At 38.2% G+C, this 27,685-nt stretch overlaps 1 protein-coding gene across 6 annotated transcripts in view; it reads left to right on the top strand.

Moving 5' to 3' along the window:
- Sil1 (SIL1 nucleotide exchange factor) overlaps nt 1-27,685 on the top strand; it is a 262,428-nt gene that overhangs the window by 173,674 nt on the left and 61,069 nt on the right. For 5 of the 6 annotated variants that reach the window (XM_076855992.1, XM_076855990.1, XM_076855994.1 and 2 more), the window contains 2 exons: nt 10,721-10,912; nt 17,537-17,658. In XM_076855992.1, coding sequence (XP_076712107.1) covers nt 10,721-10,912; nt 17,537-17,658 — 314 coding nt within the window. The remainder of the gene's footprint in view (nt 1-10,720; nt 10,913-17,536; nt 17,659-27,685) is intronic. The other variant, XM_076855995.1, reaches the window with a different exon arrangement.

Consider the following 27,685-nt stretch of genomic DNA (forward strand, 5'->3'; position numbering starts at 1 on the left):
TGAAAGTTAAAATTTAAAAAAAAATAATCATAACAATAAAAATTTTAAAAGGTTAAAAAAAATTAAAAACATAAAAAAATTAAAGAACAACAACCACAAAAAAGAAAATGCAAATGAAAGAAAAGAGAGAAAAAAACCCTCCGAATTTAAAAAAAAAATAAATAATAATAATAATAATAATAATAATAATAATAAATGCAGTCATAGAGTTCGATTAACTTCTCTTCCAGTAGGTGGTGCTGTGCCCACTGGGTCAAGCTTCTCCTCTCAATAGGAGGGAACCAGTCACTGTGCAGCAGCTCTTCCTCCCAGACTGGGTGGGTCTCCAATCCTGAGTGTCTAGGGCCTTCTGTTGTGTTTCCTCGAGCCAGGCCCCGCTCACCACAATCCTGGCTACACACCAGGTCTGCTGCTCCTGGGAGCCTTAGCACCTGGGCACACTCTCCGTGCTTGCCTCCCTCAGACCCTAAGTTTGTAGAGCTTGGGGCTTAGAACCCTCAGGGAATTTACTTACCTTCTGGTAGCCACGCCCCCGGTTTCTGGTGCAAGAGACCTCAGTTGTCAGCACTGGTGGGAGCGGTAGCCGGGAGTCCCTCGCCGCGGCTCCCGCGCCACTCCTGATTCCCTCGATCTGGCTATCGCTCTCACAGGAGAGCTGGGAGGGGCCCTTAAGTTTTCCCTGCTGTTCTATAGCTGAAAGAGTTGCAATCAGTCAAAAACAGAGATGATGACGTCAGCTCTCCAAGATCGTGGCCACTGGCTTCCTCTGTGGTCTGACCGATGTGGAGAATCTAATTGGATGGCTTCCTTCCCCGTCTCAAGCCCAGAATTCAGCTCTGAGTACAGTATTTGCACAGCTGGCGGGAGCCTGCAGGATCCGTAGTTCTGTATCTTTGCGTTGTTATCTCGTCGTAGTTTCCCAGCGAGTACCGCAGACTCTGGCCGCGGGGCGGTTTGCTGAATAGAGCAGCGTGACCCTCCGTACGGACAAATCTCTCGCATTTGCGCCCCAGTAGCTGATCCTTATGCGATGGAAATCCTTCCTCTAGGTTTCAGAGCACCCCAATTTTGCTGGAAATTACTAACAAGCTAGCTTTTAGCCATTCTACCTTGTCATTTTCCTGCTTAGTGACGCGGTACACGGGGGTGCTGCACTCCCTTCAGCGCCATCTTCCGCACCAAAAGCTTATATTAGAAAAGATATAGACCTCAGCTCTAAAAGCTGAGACATAAGGTCCCACCTCAAGAAACTAGGAAAAGATAATCAAAATAAGCTCATAACAAGCAGAAAGGAGGAAATAATAAAGAACAGAAATCAATGGAATTGAGAACATAAAATCACAGAAAATGAACAAAACCAAAGGTGATAGACTTCCAGAAAGACTGCCAAATAGGTGGGCATGGAGGCACATACCTGTAATTCCAGCTCTCTGGAGCCTGAGGCAGGAGTTATGTGTTCAAAGATAGTCCCAGCAATTTAGTGAGGCACTAAACAACTTAGCAAGACCCTGTCTCTAAATTAAAAATATAAAAAGGGCTGGGGATGTGACTCAGTGTTTAAGCACTCCTGGGTTCAATCCCTGGTTTGAAAAAAAAAAAAAAAGACTGACAAAGCAGTAAGATATGAATTACCAATATCAGAAATAAGACCAGGAATATCACTATAGATCCTATAGACATTAAAAGGAAAACAAGAGAATGCCATGAAAAGCTTTATGCACATAAATTTGACAACCAGTCCAGTTCTTTTAAAAGTATGTCTACCCAAACTTATCCAATGTGAAATAATCTGAAACTATAATCATTAAAGAAACTCAACTTACAATGAAAACCCTTCCATAAAAAAGTCTCTAAGTTCAGATAATTTCACTGGAGATATCTATGAAACATTTAAAAATAATTAACATCAATTCTACACCATCTTTTCCAGAAAATGGAAGCAAAAGGAATATTTTTAGTTTTATGTGGTGCTGAGGATTGAACCCAGGGCCTCGCTTGTGCTAGGCAAGCACTCTACCACTGAGCCATAACTCCAGCCCCTGAAACACTTGTTATTTTATGAGGCTCATGTTACACTGATAACTAAAATATATTTTAAAAAATCTGAAGACCAATGTCCCTCATGAAGATATCTGCAAAAATCCTCATCAAGACATTAGTGAATATAAATCTAGCAATTTATGAAAACATTATACATTATAACCAAGTAGGATTTATTACATGAATGCATGACTTCAATGTACAAAAACCAATCAGTGTAGCCCTCTATATCATCAGGCTTAAGAAGAAAAATTGCCTCATCATATATCTATTGATGCACAGAGAACCTTTGATAGACTTCAACAGCCATTCTGATAAAAATTCAGTAACCTAGGAATAGAAACCTTTCTCAACTCGGTTGAGAGCATCTACAAAAAAATCTATATTCAACATTGCCACTGAGATCAGGAACAAAGTAAGATAGTTCACTCACCACTCATGCATCATATTCCTAACCAATGCAGTAAGATAGGAAAGGAAAGAAAAGGCATGTAGATTGGAAAGGAAGAGATAAAACTATCCCTATCCCTATTTTCAGATGACATAGATTGCCTATGAATAAATCCCAAAGAACCTCTAAAAACACAGAACAATATTCTATAATTGATGAGTTCAGTTGGGACACTGGATACAAAACCAACAAAAATCAGTTATATTTCTATATACTAGCAGTGAATATGTGGAAATTGAAACAAAAAATATAAATACTATTTACAATAGTTTCTCCCAAAATGAAATATTTAGGAATAAACGCAACCAGACATTTATAGGATTTATGTGCTGAAAATGAAGAGTTGATGAAAGATGATGAAGTTAAAGAAGATTTTAAGTAAGTAAAGAGATGTACTGTGTCCATGTATTGAAAGACTCAACACAGTAACAATGTCAGTTCTCCTCAAATTGATCTATAGGTTAAATGCAATTTCTATCAAAATCCCAGCAAGATTTTTTTATATAGATAGAAGTTTATTCTGAAGTTTATATAGAAAGATGAAGGAAATAAAATAGCTAACACAATTTTGAAAAAAAGTGAGAGAAATCACTCTACCCGATTTTATACTTATTCTATAGCTATAGTAATTCAGACAATGTGTGTTGGTAGAGAAAACAAAAACAAAAACAAAAACAAAACCCATAGATCAATGTAACAGAATAGAGAACCCAGAAATAGAACCAAACCAATATACGCAACTGATTTCTGGCAGTGAAAACCTACCCCTTATTACAAAATACATCCAAAAGTATAGATTTAAATGTAAAATGTAAAACTTTAAAGAAAAAAAAAACACTTTTAAAATTCAACATAGGAGAAATCTTTGGAAAGCAGAACCAGGTAAAGAGATTTTAAGAAGTGACAAAAAATGTACAGACCACAAAAGAAAAATGAATAAATTGGACTTCAAATTAAAAACTTTTGCTGTGTGAATGATCATATTAAATCATCAGAAAGATAAGCTGCTGCCTGGCACAGTGGCACATGCCTATATCCCAGCAACTGAGAGGCTGGGGCACAAGTGCAAGGCCAGCCTCAGCAAATTAGCTGGGTCTTGTCTCAAAATAAAATATAAAAAGTGTTGGGGGATGTGGCTCAATGTTTGAGTGTTCCTGGTACAGGGGGTGGGGGGCGGGGTGTCGCGAAAGAAAGAAAAAAGAAGCTGATGGCTAGAAAATATTGAGAAACTGCATACTAGCAGTCTTCACTTTGTTATCACATGGGACTGTAAAAATGACTGCCAGCTGAAACTCTGTAGAGCAATCTTAGTAATCAGTGGAAAAATTAATGATTGTTCGATGACTTTTAACATTTTTTGCCATACACTAAAAACTATATGTCAGTTATAAACATATACAGAAATGAAGAAGTAGCAATACTAATATTTATTTAATGCACTGGGATTTTAAGTGCTAGAAACATTGAGGAAGCTTTTATTTCTTTGTCAAGTTTTTGGGTTGTTTTACAAAGAGCAATTTGAACAATGCTTAGCTTTTCCTCATATGACAGAGAGCATCTTTTCTATGCTTGGTGAATTATTATACTCATTTCTAAGTATGGTAGCTTCCAACATTTTATCCATTGTGCTTTCAATGTTGTGAAATTTGTGAGTTCCTATAGTGTGAAGGTTTTTTTTTTTTTTTTTTTTTTTTTTTTTGTCAGTGCCACATCATCTTTTTTATCACTATTAGTTTTATTTTTGAAGTTTACCTTTGCTAAGTTCTGGCTACATATTTAGAGATTATCAAACAGCATCAGTGTCAACATCCTCAATCCTCTTTCTTTTACAACTCCTTGTATGTTTAATTTGAATTTTACTGCCAAAATTACCACTTTTCATTTCTTTGCTGCACTTTCATCTTTGTTGGCCAACTTTCTTTCAATTATCTATCTTTATAGAATGTCACATGGGTTCATAATTGAGAGATGAGGCCACATAACTGTACTTTGCATCAGTGTGTGAACTGAGTAACAGATGTGCAGTGACTAGTCATTTGCAATGAAGTCATGTGATCAATCATTGCTCATGATAGACGTTTAAAAAAAAACTTATATAGTGATTTTCAGACTTGAAAATCTAGCAGCAAAGTTTGTACTTTATGTGGTTACTTGTAGTTAATATTTTGTGGTAACTGAAATTTGAGTTATTTTGGGATATTGGTATTATTTAAACTTTATGTTTTGAAATTGGTGCATATGCATGCAAAGCAAGGACTATCTGTATCTGACAAAGAGCTTTAAAATACATAAAGAATTCCTGCTGGGAGCAGTGGCACATGCCTATAAACCCAGCAACTGGGAGGAGAGGTGCTGAGGCAGGAGGACCTAGTTCAAAGCCAGACTCAGCAACTTAGTGAGGACCTAAGCAACTTAGTGAGACTCTTTCTCAAAATTAAAACACACACACACTAAAAAGAAGTAGGGATGTGGCCCAGTGGTTTAGCACTCCATGGATTCAATCCCTATTTTTTTTTTTTTATTAAGACTACTTTTTTTTTTTATTGGTTGTTCAAAACCCTACAAAGCTCTTGACATATCATATTTCATACATTAGCATGCATTAGCTTCAAGTGAGTTATGAACTCCCTTTTTTACCCCAAGTACAGATTGCAGAATCACATGGGTTACACATCCACATTTTTACATAATACCATACTAGTAACTGTTGTATTCTGCTACCTTTCCTATCCTCTACTATCCCCCCTCCCCTCCCCTCCCATCTTCTCTCTCTACCCCTTCTACTGTAATTCATTTCTCACCTTGTTTATTTTCCCATTCCACTCACAACCTCTTATATGTAATTTAGTATAACAATGAGGGTCTCCCTCCGTTTCCATGCAATTCCCCTTTTCTCTCCCTTTCCCTCCCACCTCATTTCTCTGTTTAATGTTAATCTTTTCTTCCTGCTCTTCCTCCCTGCTCTATTCTTAGTTGCTCTCATTATATCAAAGAAGACATTTGGTATTTGTTTTTTAGGGATTGGCTAGCTTCACTAAGCATAACCTGCTCTAGTGCCATCCATTTCCCTGCAAATTCCATGATTTTGTCATTTTTTAGTGCTGCGTAATACTCCATGGTGTATAGATGCCACATTTTTTTAATCCTTTTATCCATTGAAGGGCATCTGGGTTGGTTCCACAGTCTAGCTATTGTGAATTGTGCTGCTATGAACATTGATGTGGCAGTATCCCTGTAATACGCTCTTTTAAGGTCTTCAGGGAATAGTCCGAGAAGAGCAATAGCTGGATCAAATGGTGGTTCCATTCCCAACTTTCCCAGGAATCTCCATACTGCTTTCCAAATTGGCCACACCAATTTGCAGTCCCACCAGCAATGTACAAGAGAACCCTTTTCCCCACATCCTTGCCAGCACTTGTTGTTGTTTGACTTCATAATGGCTGCCAATCTTACTGGAGTGAGATGGTATCTTAGGGTAGTTTTGATTTGCATTTCTCTGACTGCTAGAGATGATGAGCATTTTTTCATGTACTTGTTGATTGATTGTATGTCCTCCTCTGAGAAGTGTCTGTTCAGGTCCTTGGCCCATTTGTTGATTGGGTTATTTGTTATCTTATTGTCTAATTTTTTGAGTTCTTTGTATATTCTGGATATTAGGGCTCTATCTGAAGTGTGAGGAGTAAATATTTGTTCCCATGATGTAGGCTCCCTATTTACTTCTCTTATTGTTTCTCTTGCTGTGAAAAAACTTTTTAGTTTAAGTAAGTCCCATTTGTTCATTCTTGCTATTAATTCTTGTGCTATGGGTGTCCTATTAAGGAATTTCGAGCCCGACCCCACTATATGTAGATCGTAGCCAACTTTTTCTTCTATCAGACGCAGAGTCTCTGATTTGATATCAAGGTCCTTGATCCATTTTGAGTTAACTTTTGTGCATGGTGAGAGGAGGGGGTTCAGTTTCATTTTGTTGCATATGGATTTCCAGTTTTCCCAACACCATTTGTTGAAGATGCTATCCTTCCTCCATTGCATGCTTTTAGCTCCTTTATCAAATATAAGATAGTTGTAACTTTGTGGATTGGTCTCTGTGTCCTCTATTCTGTACCATTGGTCCACCCGCCTGTTTTGGTACCAGTACCATGCTGTCTTTGTTACTATTGCTCTGTAATATAGTTTGAAATTCGGTATCGCTATACCGCCTGATTTGCACTTCCTGCTTAGAATTGCTTTTGCTATTCTGGGTCTTTTATTTTTCCATATGAATTTCATGATTGCTTTATCTATTTCTACAAGCAATGCCTTTGGGATTTTGATTGGCATTGCATTAAACCTATATAGAACTTTTGGTAATATCGCCATTTTGATGATGTTAGTTCTGCCTATCCATGAACAGGTTTTATTTTTCCATCTTCTAAGATCATCCTTCTCAAAAATAGACCATATATTATGCCATAGGGCAACCCTCAGTAAATATAAAGGCGTGGAGATAATACCATGCATTTTATCTGATCATAATGGAATGAAACTGGAAGTCAATGATAAAAGAAGGATGGGAAAATCCTATATCACATGGAAAATGAACAATATGTTACTGAATGATCAAGGGGTTACAGAAGACGTAAAGGAGGAAATCAAAAAATTCTTAGAGATAAATGAAAATATAGACACAACTTATCGGAATCTATGGGACACAATGAAAGCAGTTTTAAGAGGGAAATTCATCGCCTGGAGGTCATTCCTCAAAAAAAAAGAAAAACCAACAAATAAATGAGCTCACACTTCATCTCAAAGCCCTAGAAAAGGAAGAACAAAACAACAGCAAATGCAGCAGAAGGCAAGAAATAATTAAAATCAGAGCGGAAATCAACGAAATTGAAACAAAAGAAACTATTGAAAAAATTAACAAAACAAAAAGTTGGTTCTTCGAAAAAATAAACAAGATTGACAGACCCTTAGCCATGCTAACGAAGAGAAGAAGAGAGAGAACTCAAATTACTAACATACGGGATGAAAAAGGCAAGATCACAACAGATGCTACAGAAATACAGAAGACAATTAGAAATTATTTTGAAAACCTATATTCCAATAAAATAGAAGACAGTGAAGACATCGATAAATTTCTTAAGACATATGATTTGCCCAGACTGAGTCAGGAGGATACACACAATTTGAACAGACCAATATCAATGGATGAAATTGAAGAAGCAATCAAAAGACTACCAACCAAGAAAAGCCCAGGACCGGATGGGTATACAGCCGAGTTTTACAAAACCTTTAAAGAAGAATTAATACCAATACTTTTCAAGTTATTTCAGGAAATAGAAAAAGAGGGAGCTCTTCCAAATTCATTCTATGAGGCCAACATCACGTTGATTCCGAAACCAGACAAAGACACCTCAAAGAAAGAAAACTACAGACCAATATCCCTGATGAACCTAGATGCAAAAATCCTCAATAAAATTCTGGCGAATCGGATACAAAGGCACATCAAAAAAATTGTGCACCATGATCAAGTAGGATTCATCCCTGGGATGCAAGGATGGTTCAATCACTAGTTTTTTAAAATAAAGAATATGTAAAGAACTCTCAAATAGTAAAACTAATAACACTTAGGTAATGGTTAGGCACACAGACATTTTAACAAAGAGAATATATGGCTGGAAGGAAAGCACATGGAAAGATGTTTAACATCATTAGCCATTAAGTTAAATCTCCAGTGAGTTATCAGTACATATTTAAATGAATGTATAAAATAAAAAAGTGATAATACTAAATATTGGTGAGGATATGGATAAATTGGATCTTTTACACATTCATGGTCAGAATGTAGAATGTTATAGCCATTCTGGAAAATAGTTTGACTTAGACTCTTTCTCAAAATTAAAAAAAAAAAAATTGGGGCTGGGGATGTGGCTAAACTAAAAAATAAATATTAAAAAATTCTCTCTCTCTCTCTCCTCTCTCTCTCTCTCTCTCAAAAGAAAAATTAAAAATTAAAAAAAATAAAAGGGGTAGGGATGTGGCCTAGTGGCTAAGCACCCCTGGAGTTAATCCCTGGTTTAAAAAAAAAGAATATATAAAGAACAAAACAAAACATGATTATCATAACCCAACAGTTGTACTCTTGGCCGCTTATCCTAGAGAAATAAGAACATATATTTAAACAAATACTTATACACAAATGTGCATAGCAGTTTTATTCATAATGACCCAAGTCTAAAAACAACTCAGATGTTCTTCAGCAGTGAATGGTTAAACAAACAGCATCTATATGATGGAATACAACTTAATAAAAATAGAAGTAAACTATTGATATGTACAGTAACTTGAATGAATCTCACGGGTATTGTGCTCAATGAAAGAAAACAGTCTTAAAAGGTTACAGACTATATGGTTCCATTTATATAACATTCTCCAAATGTCAGAATTATAGAGATGGAGAACAAATAGTGGTTGCCAGGACATGGAGATGGGAGGGAGTATAGTGAGAGGACTAGGTACATCTATAAAGAGTTTGCACAGACAGCTACTATGGTACATGCCTATGATTCCACCGTTTTGGGAGGCTGAGGCAGAAATATTGTAAGTTTGATGCCAGCCTGGGCCATTTAGTGAGCCCCTGTCTCAAAGGAAGAAATAAAAAGGGCTAGGGATATAGCTCAGTGGTAAAAATAACCCTCCCTCTTCATTCCTCATACTGCAGAAGGCTGCAGGAAACAGGGACAAGAGGTTGCACATTGGAGTTGTGGTGGAACAGTTCCATAGCTTGGTCATTCTATGGGTTCATAAATTTGTAGCTTAAATAAAAGTGTATAGAATCACACATAAACACGTGCAAATGAGACCATGTAAAAAGTAGTAAAATCTGACTGAGGCCTATAATTTAGTTAATGGCATTGTACCTATGTCCTTTTTTTGGTTTTGATACTGAACTATCGCTATATAAGTGGTACCCCTGGAGAAAGTGGGATAGAGTACTATTTTTGTAATTTCCTGAGTTTATAATTACTTCAAATTAAAATTTTTCTTCTTCTTCTTTTTTTCTTTTTTTTTTTTAAAGGCCTTCTTGAGGGTCAGGCACCATCATCTTAGGAGGTACAGATCACTAGTTTCTTATCATTGCCACCTGCCTATCATCCCATAGCTCTAGAAAATGATTCAGCCTTCTCAGACCTGTCTGCCTGGCTTTGGCACCATCCAGAGTCTTCTGTCTGGGTGCAGAGAGAACATTTCATGTTGGTTTAGCTCAGAGAATCAGGGTATGGTGCCCCATAGATGTGATTGCTCTGCTAGGAGATCAGTCTTTTTTTTTTTTTTTTTTAAGATCACTGTTTTTAATAGAGGCTGATTTATGTCTTTGGTTGGTATTTCCATGGAGTGTTTGTAGCTGGGGAGAGAAACCCATTGGTAATAAATGGGTGATTTGAGGCTGACAGCTGCTTATCATCCTGCTTTTTATAAATATCCGTTCCTTTTAGTTCTTCTTGGAAGATAGATGCATAAACCACTGTGACCTTTCAAAATGTCTTTATAAAGACTATCCTCTAAAACTGGTAAGAAAATGGAGTGCCACATACATAAAATATCCATTTAAAGTCTTTTATTCACCTCTAACATAATTTCATTTAAACATTTTAGGGGGCGGGCAAGGATTGAGAGAAAATTGTTTGAGATTTGAGCATAATACATTCAGTAATTTAGCCATTTCAAACAGTTGAACGAATTGTACACCTATGGTTAGATTGACAGTAATGACAGTGATTTAATTTTCATCAACAAATTGCTCCTGCACTGACAGTGTTTGCCTGTAGTTTTCTACATCCGGGTTTCCCTAAAATGTTGCTGGATTGGATAGGGCAAAGCCATGATAGTCTCTGATTGTGGCAAGAGGGGAACCATGGAATGTGTTATTTTTTTCTGAGACCTCAACCAGACCATATGAGATTAGTTTTTGAAGGTAAGCTTGTGTTTCTTTCTCGACCTTGTTACAATTACAACAGGAAGACTTTTCATTCTTCTTGAATGTCTTTTAGAGCAAAGGCCTATATGGGTAGACTCTGAGGGTTCTTTTTCTCTGGTACCTTAGGAAGAATTAGGATTTTTGAAAGTACAGATTAGAGAAGATTATAAATATTAGGAAAGCAGTTCTGTAAAGGTGGGCATCCATAGAAGTCTTTGGGAGGTGTCTCCAATCAGTTAAATCGATCATCTATTTGTTGCTGTCCTCAGGCAAGACAGGCTGAGGTAAAGCGATTCTTCCGCCCCATTGAGGAACTGAAGAAGGAGTTTGATGAGCTGAACGTTGTCATTGAAACTGACATGCAGATCATGGTCCGTCTGATCAACAAATTCAACAGTTCCAGCTCCAGCCTGGAAGAGAAAATTGCTGCACTCTTTGATCTTGAGTACTATGTCCATCAGGTATTGTATTGCCATGTCCATAAGTCTAATTTTTAATTAATAGCTCCAAAGATAACCTCTGGCCATAAGCCCCTGAGAAAATGGCATCTTTACTTCTCTTCCAGGGCATAGACTGTTTTCAATCTAACCAATGTTTCTTGTAGTTAGATATATTCTTAGAGACTAGACCAAGCTCTTTTTCATTTATACTATTACCTCCTTTATTTTTTTCAACACTGAGGATACAACAGAGGTAGAATTTCTGTAGTTCCTATCCCATGTAGCTTATAGTCTGGAAGGATAAACAGTCAAATAGTGAGCAAATGAACACTTTAACAATGAAATATTGAGGTAATTTAAGATCATGATAGACTCCAGAAGGTGATGTGGGAATATATCATAGTTGAACTTAATACCTAGTCAGGGGCAATAAAGAGAGGTTTCTCGAGGATGTGCCGGCTGTGCATTCAAGCATTATTAGAAGTTTTCTAGGTAAAGAGGAGGCTTTAGAATAGGGGATGGCAAACTACCACCCATGGGCCAAATCGGACTTGATGTCTGAATTTGTAAATGAAGTGTTTTCGGGACACACCCTCCACTGTTGGTGTATTAGTTAAGACTGTTTTCATGCTATAATGGCAGAGTTAAGTAATTGTAACAGAAACTATATGCCTCATAAAATAAAAAATATTTAATTTTAGAAAGTTTGCCAGTCCTTGGATTAGAGCATTCCAGGCAGAGTAAGCAACATGTACAAAGATTCTTGGGCAGAGAAGAACATGGTGAGGTTGAATCTGGGAATGATTGATGTGCCTGGAGCATAGTGGCCAGGGGGAGGCTAGCATAGATAGTGGGAAGCTGGGGAGTCAGAGAGTTAAGTTTAGGAATATCCTGCTCTTAATAATTTTAGCCTTAATCCTTAAAAACAATTTGAGAGTTCATCATGGAAAAGTAACTGCTCAGACTTATATAGCTAATATTTATTGAGATTATTATATACTAGAATCTGCTTCAAGTGTTTTGTATATATTAATTCATTGACTTCCACAGCTTGCCTTATAGTAGCCATCACTATTTATCCCATTATTTTGCTTTTTTTTTTGGGGGGGGGCGGGGTTGGGATCTTACTATGCTGCCCAGGCTAGTCTCAAACTCCTAGGCCCACATCATCTTCCTGCCTCAGCTTCCGAACAGGTGGGACTACAGGAATGCACCATTGCACCCAGCTAATCCCATTTTTTACCTGAGAAAAATGAAGCAGAGAGAGATAATGTGATGGCTCAATATCATCCAGCTAATAAGGCTAGAGCTGGGAAAGTAACACAAGATTTCCTTCAACCTCTAATCTGGCCCTACACTGATCTGATGACTCTGCTTTTCATAGGAAACTGGTATGTTTTCTTTTCTTCTTCTTCCTCCTTCTTCTTCAGTTGAACTCGGGGATGCTTAACCACTGAGCCACATCCCTAAGTCTGTTTATTTTTCATATTAAGACAGGATCTCACTGAGTTGGTTAGGGCCTTGCTAAGTTGTTGAATCTGGTTTCAAACTTGCAGTCCTCCTGCTTCAGCCCCCCAAGTCACAGGATTACAGATGTTTACCACCATATCCTGGATTGGTACCTTTTGAATGAAGCTCAAAAGGGAATGTGTGGAGGTAAAGAGAAGGAGCAAAGAGAAACCATTCATTTATTCAAGAAATGAGTTTATTGAATGCTAACTTTAAGTCCCAGGCACTTGAGATACATTTGTGAACAAAATTGGAGCTTACTTTCTAGCAGAGGCAGTTACCAAATAAGTAAATTATAAGTAATATATTGAGGCCTGGCACAGTGGTGCACACCTATAATCCCAGCAGCTCAGGAGGCTGAGGCAGGAGGGTTCTCAAGTTCAAAGCCAGCCTCAGCAATGGTGAGGCACTAAGCCAATCAGTGATACCCTGTCTCTAAATAAAATACAGAGAAGGGTGGAATGAGATGGTCATCATTACCCTAAGTACATGTATAAGACATGAATGGTGTGAATCTGCTTTGTGTACAACCAGAGACATGAAAAATTGTGTTCTATGTGTGTAATATGAATTGCATTGCATTCTACCGTTACATATAACAAATTAAAATAAATAAATAAATTTTAAAAATACAAAAAAGGGCTGGAGATGTGGCTCAGTGGTCGAGTGCCCCTGAGTTTAATCTCTGGTACCCCACCACGATATGTTGAAGGTGATAAATGGTATAGAGATGTAAAAAGAAGAGTAGGGATGGAATTTGGCTGTGTTGAGAATGATTATCTCAGGCAGGAAGAGCAACAAGTACAGAAGTCCTAAGTCCTATTTGAGGTCAGTATACTTGGAGTAGGGCAAAGGGGGAGAGGAGAAGCAGATGAAGCTCAGAGATAGTGGGAGGAAGAATCTGGAGGACTTAACCGTAGACCATGACAAAGAGTGAAACTTGAAAAATCTGACTTACTTTTAAAAGGACCCCTCCAGCTGCCATATTGAGAATTGGACTGAAGGTAAGGGGAATGAGTTGAAGCAGAGACCAGGTAGGAGGCTCTTGTGAGTAACCCAGACTAGTAACAATGGTGGCCCAGGGGGCTATGTAATAGTAGTCAAAATCTTGTTTGAGATCCATATAGATCTTCAGTGTCCTCCCATGTACTATAGCATCTTTGGTTTTGTTTTTCTGTGGAGCTGGGTATTGAACCTGGGGTCTTGTACATGCTAGGCAAGTGCTCTGAGCAACATCCCCAGCCTGTATCTTTGTTCTTTATAAACTAATTTAAAGAGACTTTTTATTTGTTTGGGATTTTTGCCAACTTCTGTGGTGAAAGAGAGTGAGTGTACACTGTATCTGCAGGAATTATGGAGCAGCTTCTTCACCTTCTTTCTCTGCTCATAACTCTTTCTTAGGTCTCAAAAGCCAGGACTATGTTCCTCTGGGGCTGGGGGCAGGAGGCAGGGAACACACCTGAATTCTCTTTCCCCTTTCCAGTTTTCTCTCTAGGGTAAGAAACAAAAACTCCCACAGTTTTTCGGTTAGAGGCAAAGGATTAAGGATCTTAGGGGTTACTGTCCAGTTCAATCCTGCTCTGATGTTATAGCTTTTATTTATTTTTTATTTCAACATACTTGGATGGATGTTTAGATATCAGATTTCTGTAGGGTTTTTTTTTAAATACTTATTTTTTTTATAAGTAGTTGGACAAAATACCTTTATTTTGTTTATTTGTTTTTATGTGGTGCTGAGGATGGAACCCAGGGCCTTGCATGTGCTAGGCTGAGCCACAATCCTAGCCCCTATAGGTTATTTAAAAAAAAAAAAAAAAAAAAAAATTGTAGTTGTAGATGGACAGAATGCCTTTATTCTATTTGTTTTTTATATTTGTGTGGTGCTGAGGTTGAACCAAGTGCCTCACACATGCTAGCCAAGTACTTTGCCGCTGAGCTACAACCCCAGCCCTAGGTCATTGGTTTAGTTGCATAGGAAAGACCAAAATGAATGGGAACTTATCTAGGTATGAATAAGTACTCAAGAGGCTTGGCTAGAAGTGCCCCAATAAAGTTTTTTTTTTTTTTTTCCTTCTGCAGATCCTCTAGTCACCTGGCATCATCACTCCTAGGGTGATATATCCCATTCTACATTCAAAGGTCACTAGAAGGAATGAACATTACCAAATTTAGCCTAAAGTCATAGTGGGAACTATTCCTCTGGTCAAGGCCAAACTCTTTCTGTTGGCAGAGGTTCATAAATATTCTGAGTCATAAATATTCATTTTGATTGGAAATCTAAAGTCCTTGGCTTGGACTGGCCCATCAGGCTTTCATGAAACAATGTTAAGTTATAATTTTACAGAGAGATTCCAGAAGACTCCACTCAGCCCTGATTTCTAGTTGTGATGGGGAGTTGAGGTGATGTAGTGCTGGCTTTGAGGAAGTGAGGACTTTTCTAGCCAGGAACTTTTCTGTCTCTTCCCATTCCAGAATTTCTGAATGGAAGCTCAAGGAACCATGGGCTTCAAGGACCTAAACTGGGTCTTCCCAAGGATTCCTCACAGTCATATTTGAATTATTAAAATAGCATATGTGAAAAGCAAAACCTTGTGTGTCGTAACAATTTTCAAGTTATTTATGAGGAACAGCCTTTGTCTATCTTATCTAAACTAGGGCAATATATTTGTTTTTCCTTGTGGGACTCCTCAGTTCTTTACTTCCGTTTCTCACTTTGTCTTTTTCCTCTTATTATCTTATCCTTGCTTTGGTTCTCTTCTTTTTTCCAGAGTGTTGGTATAAGTTCCTTTGTGCCCTTTGTAATGCACTCCCTCCCTATATTCCTATCCACCTGTCTGACCCCATCTTGAGAAAAGTTCTGGCTCCAGATGCAGATGGGGAGCTGGAGCACATGGGCTCTGCTCATGCCATCTTCTGTGTGAATCTGGGGAGGACCCACCTTTTGTTGTGAAGTGGGCATAACGACACTGTTCTTCTTCGCTGCCAGTAAAATAAAAAATGACGTAACACCTTAAAAGGCTAAAGTGCTTATATAAATGTCAGCATTTATATTACACTCATTATTATTGTAGTAATATGGATAAATTGGTAGAACAGAACCTCTGTGATTCTGGGCTGTGTTGCTTTGGGGCAACAGAGTGGTAGCTGCTCTGCCAGGAACTCATACTAACTTTGATAAGTGGCCATCCCAGGAATGAGATGATAGGATTCTGAGCCATGTTTTAATATCTGGAAAACCTAGAGCAAGAATGATCAAAGAACAGTCAGTGAATTCATGTATTTTAAAATCATTGCATGTGAGGAAAGAAGGCATTTAATGTCAGCAAAGCACTCAATTTGAATCTTCCTTGTTTGCCAGGCTTTAGCTCAATAGTCATTCCTGTTCTCAAGGACAGATTGGGGCAGAAAAATCCTGGCCCTGGCCTGGGACTGCATGGCAGACCAGACTTCATGGTCACTTTGCAGCCTAGATTGGCCATTGTTTCAGGTCTAGGGTACCACTAAGCACAGATACACAAGATGGCTTTTGAAGTTCACAGTGGAATTTTATTTCAGGAACATTTTTTTCCTGATCAAATTCATATTTATTGGTTCAGTGATTATTTATTGAATACCTAACTGTATGTTCAACACTATTCTAGTCATTGGACTTACAACAGTGGATGAACAAACAAAGCCTCTATTCATGTGGAGATTCTATCAAAATGTTTAAAATTATCTTCCAAGTGGTAAAAATAGGCTAAGCCCATCTAAAAACATTGACAGGGTCATATACTGTGTTTCATGTTTGATTTCTCTGTCAGAGCCCACTGCTAGTTTGGAGGAAAAGGCAAGGACACAATCAGGTAGGAAATGGCTCTATAGAATCTAGAGGAAAAAGGTGGAAAGTCCTCATGTTGTTGTTGGGCCCTAGTTTCCTGATGATCTGTAGGGAAGTATCAGTGAGTGAGTATGAGACAGACTTTGTAGCAACAAAGTATGCATGGAGAGTGGGGGAGGGGGGAAAATTGATTCTGATTTTTTTTTCACATATGAATGTAAATATAGGATTTAGTAAGTTAGTTATTAAAATGTTAATTTAGTACTAGTTTAAAATAATAGTCTTGGGCTGGAGATGTGGCTCAAGCGATAGCGCGCTCGCCTGGCATGCGTGCGGCCCGGGTTCGATCCTCAGCACCACATACCAACAAAGATGTTGTGTCCGCCGAGAACTGAAAAATAAATATTAAAAAATTCTCTCTCTCTCTCTCTCTCTCTCTCTCTCTCTCTAAAAAAGATGATGACTTTAAAAAAAAAAAAAAAGTAAAATAATAGTCTTAAGTGCCAAAAAATCAGCCTGACCATTTTAAGTCAAACTAGAGAGATACGATAAGAAGTTAGTAATTATTTAATATTGATTTCTTTGTAATGAGACCACTTTACAATCACTTGGATTCATTATTTAAATATATTAGTCACTCAGCTTATTAGAGTTACATGATGATAGAAATATTCTGCACTACACATAGCCACTACCTAGTAATGCAGGCCTAGACTAAAGCCTTTGGGAGAGTGACTTTTATTATGAACGTCTTCAGATGTAGTCAACCTTAGAAAAAAGGATATTATTGTTATTCCTCTCCTAGCAGTCTTGTAGCTCTCCCTCACCAACAATAGCACTCCTTTTATAGTCCCTGGCTTCTAATTAAAATCAGTGCCTTTTTTTTTTTTTAATTGTTGCCTCCACTGCACTCATTGGGGTTGGACATCAGCAGAAAGTATGGCACCATTTAGTGATGCTCATGATGCCAGATTCTTTGTGTTAACAGCTTGTGTGTTTGGATTAAGCCTTGTGACTCATTATGGTATTATAATTTTCCAAGATATGCTTGGCATAAGCAATAGCTGGGTGCCATTTCCCCTGATTCCCATGCAGGTACTCATGAATTGTGTTAGATGAATTAGGAGTTCTCAAATTTGAGATTATTTTAAAAATTATTTTGTTTTTACATATGTTTTTCCTACTTTGTTAAAAAGGCCACTATTGTTTTTTACTTGGTTTTAAATTTGTTTTTGGATAGACACCAAAAGAAAGGCCTTCAGAAGAGCTCTTCCTTCTTGATGTCTGTTCTGTACTAAGTAATACCTTTGTTGCAGATGGATAATGCACAGGACCTACTGTCTTTCGGTGGCCTTCAAGTGGTAATCAATGGGCTGAACAGCACAGAGCCCCTGGTGAAGGAGTATGCTGCATTTGTTTTGGGGGCTGCCTTTTCCAGGTAAGTGTGGATGGACATCCCAATGGCAGAATCGTTTGGCCTATTGCCTCAAAGTTTACTTTTGCACTTATGCACATCTCTACTCATGTTTCAGTGTGATACAGTGAAACCAGAATTTTTGGTGGGGGGATAAATACACACACACAAACGCACACACACACACACACACACACACACACACCATTTATCAGTAGATCTTAGGTCACATTCTCTGTTTTAGTAAAAGCAAATAAAAAGTTAGATTCACCACAGACGGTATGGAGGGGAATGAACTCCAAGAGTTGATCCCTTTAGCATAGCAGTAAAGCCACATCTAGTGATGAATAAATGATGAACCTGACCAAGGAAGGCCTTTTGAGGGGAATGTGTCTTCTAGTTGTCTGGAACCAATCGACATGCAGTCAGGTTATTGGGTTGGTAGTTCTTTAGAATTTCAAATAGCCTGGCTTATGCTAGAAGACTGATCAGGCAAAAGGAGAAGGAGACAACACCTTGAAAGAATGAATGCAGAAAGATGTGGGCATCACATCATTATGCTCATCCTAAAAAAGGTCAGGATATCTTCATGGTGCAGTTGGTCTGTTGGAGCTCTATAGTTTCATTTTTAAAAATCTGCTTCTAGGGTCATTTGTATCTCTAAAAAAGGAAGAAATATTCCGATTCTTGCTGCAAGGGCATGAGTGGTAGTTATTAGGTTTGCCTTGTTTAGATTAGGGGTTGTGATGTTGTAGAAGAAACTGCTACTCTTCACCATTATAGGCTTTGTTTTGAAAGGATTTCCTTTGCCCTTTATCTATGCTGTCTTTATTTAATCAGAATATCAATCTGATGCTTTCTCATGCTGAAATAGTTCAGCATCTTTTCATAGTAAAACGAAGGACAGAGCCAAGAAGGCCCAAAGAATTGTTCCTTGAGGAGGGGCTGAAAGCACTGTAGATCTTTGTTTCCTTTATCACTGCCTGCCTTAGTTTCAGGTCCTGTTTTCTTATGGACAGTCAAGGCTCTGGCCTCCAGAGAAGTTTCATCTCCCTTGGTCTCACCTTCCAGAGCCAGAGTTTCCCAGGGAAATCTCCTTTTGTGCAGCCATTCGAAAGGTGGACAATCTGAGTTTGTTTTGGAAGTTGCAGTTTCAACCCTAGGGAAAGTGCAGGGTCTTACTCTCTTAAGGCTTTACAGGCTTGAGAATTTACTTTACTTTTGCTTCTCCAGCCAGAAATGAAGAGAGGTCAAACATTAACCTCTCTGTCCATACCCTTTTCAGAAATTGTTATGGTTTGGATATGAGATGTTCTCTGAAGAGCTCATGTGCCAATGAAGGATGTGAAATGATCAGATTATGAGAATTGTAATCTAATCAGTGAATTAATCCTTTTGATATTGATTAATAATTTCAGTGGATTGTGGGGGGTAACTATAGTCAGGTGTGGTATGGCTGGAGTAAGTAGGTCACTGGGGGCATGCCCTTCAGGATTATATTTTGTCCCTGACTTCTGGCACTCTCTCTCTCTGCTTCCTGGTTACCATGAGCTGAGGAGCTTCCCTCTGGCATGCCCTTCTACTAAGATAATCTGCCTCACCTCCGGCCTAGAGCAATGGAATCAGCTGACCATATACTGAAACTCAATTATGAGCTCAAAATTTTCTTCCTCTAAGTTGTTCTTGTCAGGAATTTAGTTACAGGAACAAAAAGCTGATTAACACAGAAATCTTTGCCTTAGCTCAAGTATTTTATTTTTACCTTCAATATTGTGAGAAACATGCTCACCTGTCCAAACCCAAAGAATGGATTAAGAGACCCACTGTTTAGCAAAAAGCAAGACTTTAATAATGGTCTTATTAGATTGGGTATCTGAGGGAAGCAGATACCCCCAGATTGGGCACAATCATTGTTTTATCCCTTTGAGTGCAAGGTCTCTTTCCTCATTGGCTGAGTACCAAGGGGTGTACAGTGTTTATGGTTTGGAAATGAGATGTTCTCTGAAGAGCTCTGAAGAGTCTTTCTGAATATCATCTATGTTTTACTGTCTCGTATTGGGTTACTTAAAGAAATATACTTTTAGTTGTCCCCACCTCTCTTTTTTTTTCTTATGGCAGGAAGGCCCTTTTGGATTGAATGTCTTTTGGTACTTACCCAGTTTATTTCTTTTGATCAGGTGGGGGAGTGCCCTTCCTTCTGTTTGTCAAGGGGCTGTGAATTTTTATATTCCCATTAACTGCTTGTAACTTTCATTCTATTCCCCTATCCATCTGCCTTTCTTACATCCCAAGTAATTTTATATTTAAAGCTAAATACTCCTTTGAAAATGGACCACTGGCCTTTCTATTTCGTACACCTATGAACAGATTACCAAATATGTCCCTAGCCATTGCTTTTGGAAGTACATTCCATGGAGGAAACTATATAGTATCTTCATATCACATCCTAGTTATGAAGGACTAACTTACTTGAGAAGCATGCAACGGGCCTGCTTAGCAGATCATAACTCATTCAGAGACTGTGCCAGTATATTATTAAGACTTCTCTGTGATTGTATTAGTGTAAGACCGTGTTAACATTTATGCAGCATCACTAAAATTTAAATAGAGATAAATATAAAATATTGCAATTTAGTGTTTTGGTGGCAAGCAAACTGCTGTATTGAAAATGTTCTAGCTGGGTTTTTGATAGCTCACTGGAGAGCTGTTACAGTGACAGCATGGTATGGCGCCAGAGCTTTTGGAAGCCAACAGCAGACTCCCAAACACCATGAAAATGTCAGTGTTTTATGCAAAGAGGAACCTGATGCAAGGTAAGAATATTTCTATGCAGAGAGGCAAGTTTTATTGCTATAATCTGATATTCATTATTTATTCTTGATGTTCTAAGTATTGACTCTGTACCTCCCTAACTGTTCCTAGTGTACAGGTGTATACACATGTCACACATGTGCACACATAATGGCCAGATAAAATTGCTCTTTGTCAAAGGGCCTTCAAATGATAGTGAGCACCGTGGAATCAGGGTGTGCCCACAGACAACCTTTTTAAGCCTTGCTTTACCTTACCTCTTTTCTTTGTTAACTGGGAACATTAATAGGTATATCACATATTTTGTGAATTTTGTTTTCTCCTCCCATCCCCACAAGTACTAGGGATTGAAACCAGGACCTTGTGCATGCTAAGCAAGTGTTCTACCATTGAGTTGCATCTCCAGACCTGTTTATTTTATTTTGAGTCAGAATCTCTTAAAGATACTCAGCCTGGCCTCAAACTTGAAATCTTCCTACCTAATCTTCCAGAGTAGCTGGGATTATAGGCATACGCTACTGCACTGGCTTCATTTCATAAAGTCAAATATCAACTAACATAATATACAGTAAGTCTTATGAAATGATTATAATGCATCTGTTCATAATAAGGTAGTATCAACATCATCATCACCTTATCATGGCATGTCCTTTTATACAATAAGATTTCCCATAAGGAAATTCTTATTTCATTTCTTTCTATAATACAAACCTTTATTCTTCTCATTTTCTCTTTTTGTTACAGAGTTATGTTCTTCTACCTCTCTTGGTACTGATCTTGCTGCTTTGTGATAATGTTTATCTGCCTACCTGGGTTAATTGCTTAATAAAACTTTCATACGCTTTTCTGTGGTTGAAAAGGCCTCTTCCCTGATGTTAAACATAAACAATTATTCTGAGATCAAGAAGAGGGAGATGACAGAAATGTAATTGACATGGCCACTGAAATAAAATTTCTTCCTTTATTTAAGTACTACATGCAATTATTGGTCACACATACTTTTCTTTTTTTAATACCGGGGGTTGAATCCAGTAGCACTTTAGCACTAGCTATATCCCCAGCCCTTTTTTGTTTTTATTTTGAGACAGAGTCTCATTAAGTTGTTAAGGCTGCCTTGAACTTGTGATCCTCCTGCCTCAGCCTCCTGCATTGCTAGGATTACAGGTGTGCACCACATGGCCAGCATACACATACTCATTTTCTGCTATTTATTGCCCAGTGTAAGGCAGGTAGGTTATGCAGGGATAAGTGTGCTGATGTTTTTAGCAGATTCATCTTTTCATCACTTTTCCTTCTCTATCTTTCTTCCCCAAACCTTCTTTTTCCTTCTTCAAGTAAATTATTTTCATTCACTTTTCTCGTGACCTGATTTTATATCATGATGGTACCTGTGTCTATGTCTGCAGTCCAAACTGCCAGGAGTCTCTGGAGTCACAGACAAGTCATTTGTGTTTCTGTGTAAGGGAAATATCAGAAAGGCCTTGTGAATGCAGAAGCCATGCACCTCTCTATAATATGGTTTTGATTTTACTTCTCAGCAAACTGTCTGTCTGCTTTTGCTTTCCTCTTATCTCCCTGTATATTTCATTTACCATTTAACTGTCAAAAGTTAACTATCAAGAAACTAGTGTACCTGTTCCAGGTAGTGCTGGCTTTGCCATTCTCATATCTCTGTGTCAGTCACTTTTGGTGGGATACATCCATCTTTAATAATCCACATTCACATCTGCCTTTTGTGAATTATCATGAAATTACATGACTTTATGATTGTTCATGTTTATAATGCTTTTATTTGAACTTTCAACAGTGTGCTGCATGTCATGGAACTAAGCCCAGTATAAAAAAGGATGTGGGATGTACGTGTGCCATAGTCATAGACAGATTATGTTCTGTAATCATGGCTCTCTGGGGAAGTGTTCTGTTTTAATGTCTCCTTGGCATCTTCCTTAGAACCTTCTTGGCAGATTTTGGGTTATATACATCCCTTGGTTCAAAAAAAAATGCATCTTGGGGCTGGGGTTGTAGTTCAGTGATAGAGCATTTGCCTAGCATGTGTGAGGCACTGGGTTTGATTCTTAACGTTGCATATAAATAAATTAAATAAAGGTCCAAGGAGAACTAAAGAAATATTTTTAAAAAAGAAAGAAAAAATGCATGTCACCCATCCTTGCATCCACTAAGCCCATGCTTTGTTGCTTCTCTAGTTCCTAGTTCCTTAGTTGCACTCTTGTTACTGAACTCTACCAATTAATTTGTAACCATTTGGTCACTGTTGTATCGCCATGTCCCATGTTCATCTGTTGGCCTTCAATTTTTAGGTTTTTTTTTTTTTTTTGCAGCCCTCAATGAATTTCATTGCTCATCTGCATCTTTTCCTCCCATCTTTACTGATAGCTTTTGTGGGCTTGCTGGGGACCAACATTCTCAATACTACTGAACCTTTATTTTTACTTCTGTCATCTATATGATACCTTGAGTTAATTTTCTATTTTCCTCAGCATCTCATATTCTCTGGCTACCCCCATTATCTCTTTACATGTTCATGTCTCCTATTAAACATGCTTGTTGTTCTTATTGTGACCTCCAGCTTTTAAATGTCTTCCTCTTTTCCCCATCACTATTTGTGTTCTTCACTCTCTCTGTCTTAGCTCCATCCAGGTAACTCGGGTTACCTAAATCACTGACCCTGTCCTACCACCAACTTATCCTACCTGCCAACCTATATTTTCCTTCTATCTATCTATCTATCTAACTATCTATCTATTTAATAGCAATTATTATTCTTTTTAAAAATTTGTTCTAATTAGTTATACATTTCTTCCCATTATTTCTAAACTTCTTGAAAGAGTAAACAAAAAGAAATACAAATGAGTACACATGTGCATTATGTTAATGTGCTCAAAACCACTGTTCCTACAATCTGGTTTCTGTCCCTACATCTCTGAAAATTTTCAAGAGCACTTCAGTATCATTGACATCTATGTAGCAGTCAACATGTTGGCCACTATTTCCCCTTGGAAACTGTGTTTCTTGGCTGCCATGGCATTATAATTCCTGGCTTTGGGATGATAGTAATTAATTACTTTCCCTCCTTTTCATTTCATTTCTTTTCTTTTCCTTTTTTTTGGTTTAAGATGGACAGAATGCCTTTATTTTATTATTATTTTGTTTTGTTTTTATGTGGTGTCGAGGATGGAACCCAGTACCTCATGCATGCTAGATAAGCACTCTGCCACTGAGCTACAGCCCCATCCCTCCTCTCCTTTTCTTTTTATGGTAACATCATCCTCTTACTGTTTTGTGATTGTAACTACTCAACAAGATTCTTGCAGCTTTGTTATTTTCTTTTCATTTTTTCCTCTTAATGGTCCTGTCTATTCTTGTGGTTTTAAATCCTACCTCATTGTGAATGACTCCAGTGTTCACGTTTAAGTCCAGCCTTTCTTCAGAGGTCTCATCCTACATTTCTTTCATACTGTCTAATTGTACCTCAAACTTGAGGAGAAAGTGAAATTCATTATTGTCTTTCGTATAAACTAGATTTTTTTCCTCCCACATTCTCTTTTTATCTATTCTTGGCACTGTGATTATTGTCGTTACCCAAGCTTGAAATTTTGAATGATATTTGAGTCTTCATTCTTCTTTCACTCTCATTAAGTTGGTGAACAAATCCTGTAGATTTTTATTTCCACCATTTTTACCTACAAACCATTCCACATTTTTCTTCTACTTTAAAGAACCTTGATGTGAGCACAGCAATCTATTCAGGGCTGGGTTCTCTTCCCCAATGCTAGGGAATGAACCATGAATACTGTAAACCAAGTACTGCAATCCCATTTTCAGTGGATGTGGATTGATTTAGAGATGGGCATGTGACCCAGTTCTGATCAACGAAACAAAGAGATATTTGAAGGATTTTGCCCTTATGTGAGAAGAAAGATGATAAAGAGACCTTGCTCCTCTTCTTCCTGCCTTGAATGCAGTTATCTTAGAGCCACAGCAGTTGCCTTAGACCAATGAGGTGTGAAGCACAAGGACTAAAAGCCTACATACTGAGGAGGATAATAGAGGGGAAAGACAGAAGGAGGCTAAAGTTTAGCTACTGTAGTGATTTTGGAATCAGCCTCTTGGAGACTTTCTTAAATGTCTTTGTTTCTTAAAAAACAAAACAAAACAAAACACTGTGTCATTATTTTATTACTTGCAACTGGACAAATATTGATATTGATAAAATTTCCAAAATTCAGCTGGGCATGGTGACACATACCTGTACTTCCAGTGACTCAGGAGGTTGAGGCGATTGCAAATTCAAGGCCAGCAACTTAGGGAGACCTGTCTCAAAATAGAAAGAGATAGGGATGTGGCTCAGTGGTAGAGTACCCCTTGGTTCAATCCCCAGTACAAAAAACAAGTCTACAGTCCCTCTTAAGATCTTTTAAAGACCTTAAATTCCCCTTCTTCCTTGCACCCAGCTCAATTTGTAATTATATATTTGTCTGATTACCTGTTTTGTTTGTCTGTTTTGTTTTTTGTTTTTGTTTTCTTGGTATGGGGGATTGAACCAAGGGGTACTTTATCATTGAGCCAGTCCCTAGTCCTTTTTTATCTGAGTTGCTGAAGCTAGCCTTGAATTTGTGATCCTCCTGCCTCAACGCCCCCTGAGTTGCATGTGCTACCTGTTTACTGTTGATATCCTTTATTAGGCAGAACTAGCAGGGGTTAGGATCCTTTTTCTATCTTAATCTTGCTGTCTCCTTAGTGTATAGCATGAGGCCTAGCATTGAGTGGATTCTCAGGAAATATTTATTTATTTATTTTTTAGAGAGAGAGAGAATTTTAATATTTATTTATTTGCTTTTTTAGTTTTCCACGGACACAATATCTTTGTTTGTATGTGGTGCTGAGGATCGAACCCCGGCCGCACGCATGCCAGGCGAGTGTGCTACCACTTGAGCCACATCCCCAGCCCAGGAAATATTTATTGAATGAACAAATAAAAAGAAACAAGGAAACAAACTGATACCTAGAAAATGAATTGCTTCTCAGATAATTAATAGAACCTGAGTAGAGAGTGCTGCTTTTATTATTAATGATGTAATAGTTAGTGTAAGATTCAGTACTATATCTTGATCCTTGAAAATCTAAGGCTGTGGAAATGAGTGTGCTAACCCTGTTGGCAGAAGGCCCAGAAAATATAAGGTTAGAGATTGGGATGAGGTCAGATGTTGGAGATGCCAGCATTTAAATGAAAGTTTAAATGTGACCTCCTAGGACTAGTCTGACTCTTGTCTCCAGTTGCTAATTTTCCCACAGTCCTGCAGTGACAGGGGAGGCGCCCAAATCTTTTGTATCTGATAAACTGATTAACATAATAACCAAGATATGCTCAGGCAGTTTGAATAACTGTAGCTCTTAAACTGCATTCAAAGTCTGATTACTTTAAGATGGCAATTAATGACGAATGGAAAATGAGCTCTAAGCCTGACCAGCTGCCCTGAGTACTACAGAAATCAAGACTTCATTCTGGAGAGGGAGGCACCACTTTGCTTAATGAACTTGTCCTTTCAGCATTTCTTTTGAATTCCTCTCTGTGATGTGCTCCTGCCTCCTCCACATCCTCTTTGTGACTGCCTTCAGACTTTTTCATTGTTGACTGCCTCTTTCTAATTTCTTCCCTGCATAGTCCCAACCCACAAGTTCTTCTCTTTATCTTCAACTTTATTAGCATTTGTTGTTTGGACATATTTACTGACTGTAACATGTCAGCTTCTCTGTTGTATACCAGTTCTTTCATCTATTTCACCAATAAAATTGAAAGCCTCTTGAGAGTGGGAATTGGTACCTAAGTCCATGATATCCATAGCTCCAGAGGATAAGTTTCATGTGGCTTTTTAGAGCATAAATGATCTAACACAGGGGCTGGGGTTGTGGCTCAGTGTAGAGCACTTGCCTAGCATGTGTGAGGCACTGAGTTCGATCCTTGGCACCACATAAATAAACAAACAAACAAACAAATAAAAATGTATACTGGTATAGTCAGTTTTCCATTTTAAAAAAAATGATCTAACACAAAAATTGAAATTACCAATAATTGGTAGTAGAAAGGCATAAACCAAGAGCAGACAGGCTTTTATTTCTATAACTGATTTTTGTTCGATTTTTCTTTCAGTGAGTACTATTTTTATTATTAAAACTTAACAGTAAGAAACAAAACAAAGTGAAACAAAAGTTGAAGGCTTCTGTTACCGCTGTTGACCTGTGACGAGTCCTTGCTTCCCCAGTGTTGAAGAATAACACCAAAGAAGCACGCCGAGGCAAGGTCAGAGTAGAAATTAGAAGTTTATTAAAGGACAGCAGAAAAGACTTCTCCCGGAGGAAGAAGGGGACCCAAGAGGTGGAATCCGTGGAAAGGCTGTGGTCTCCCCTTTTTATAGTTCTTTCAGTGATGGAATGTAGGTGGGATGGCCTGAGGGGTGGGACACAGGTGGGCCAAAGAAGTAGTCTGAGCAGGAAGGACTTCATTAACACTTCTTTGGGATGGCTATCTTCAAATCTGCTGGGGCTGTTCATTAACATTCCTTTGGGATGGACTTTGGGCCTAGGGCTTTTCTTGGGACTTCATTAACATTCCATGAGTTGTCCTGCATTTCCCGGAATTCATTCAACATGGCCTCCATTTTAGATTTCACTCGGTATTAGACCCGATTTACCTACCTACACTGACTACCTAACTTTAAATCTGGCTTCACTTCTATGTCTAACAATGGCTGTTTCCATTTCCCAGGAAAAATTCTTGGATCAAAACACCTGAATCCCGGTGTAGTGATGTACTCCTATAATCCCAGCTAATTGGAGGCAGAGGCAAGAAGATTCCAAGTTTGAGACTAGCCTGGGCAAGTTAGCAAGACCCTGTCTCAAGATTAAAAAGTAAAAATGTCTGGGTATGTAGTTTAGTGGTAGGATTCAATCCCTGATACCATGGGGAAAAAAAGTCAACCTGAAAATGCTGGATTAAATATTTAAACATTTCCTTAAATGCTCAGCAGACAGGTAGCTGTAGGGCCATTGCTTTGTTTAGGTGCAGGAGAAATTAATAACCTCATATTCTTTTTTTTTTTTTTTGCATGGGGGATTGAAACCATGGGTGCTCTACCACTGACCTGCATCCCAGCCCCCCCCCCCTTTAAAAAATATTTTGTTTTAGTTGTAGTTGGATAGAATACCTTTATTTTATTTTTAC

Source organism: Callospermophilus lateralis, chromosome 5, assembly GCF_048772815.1.
Source record: "Callospermophilus lateralis isolate mCalLat2 chromosome 5, mCalLat2.hap1, whole genome shotgun sequence".
NCBI lineage: Eukaryota > Metazoa > Chordata > Mammalia > Rodentia > Sciuridae > Callospermophilus > Callospermophilus lateralis.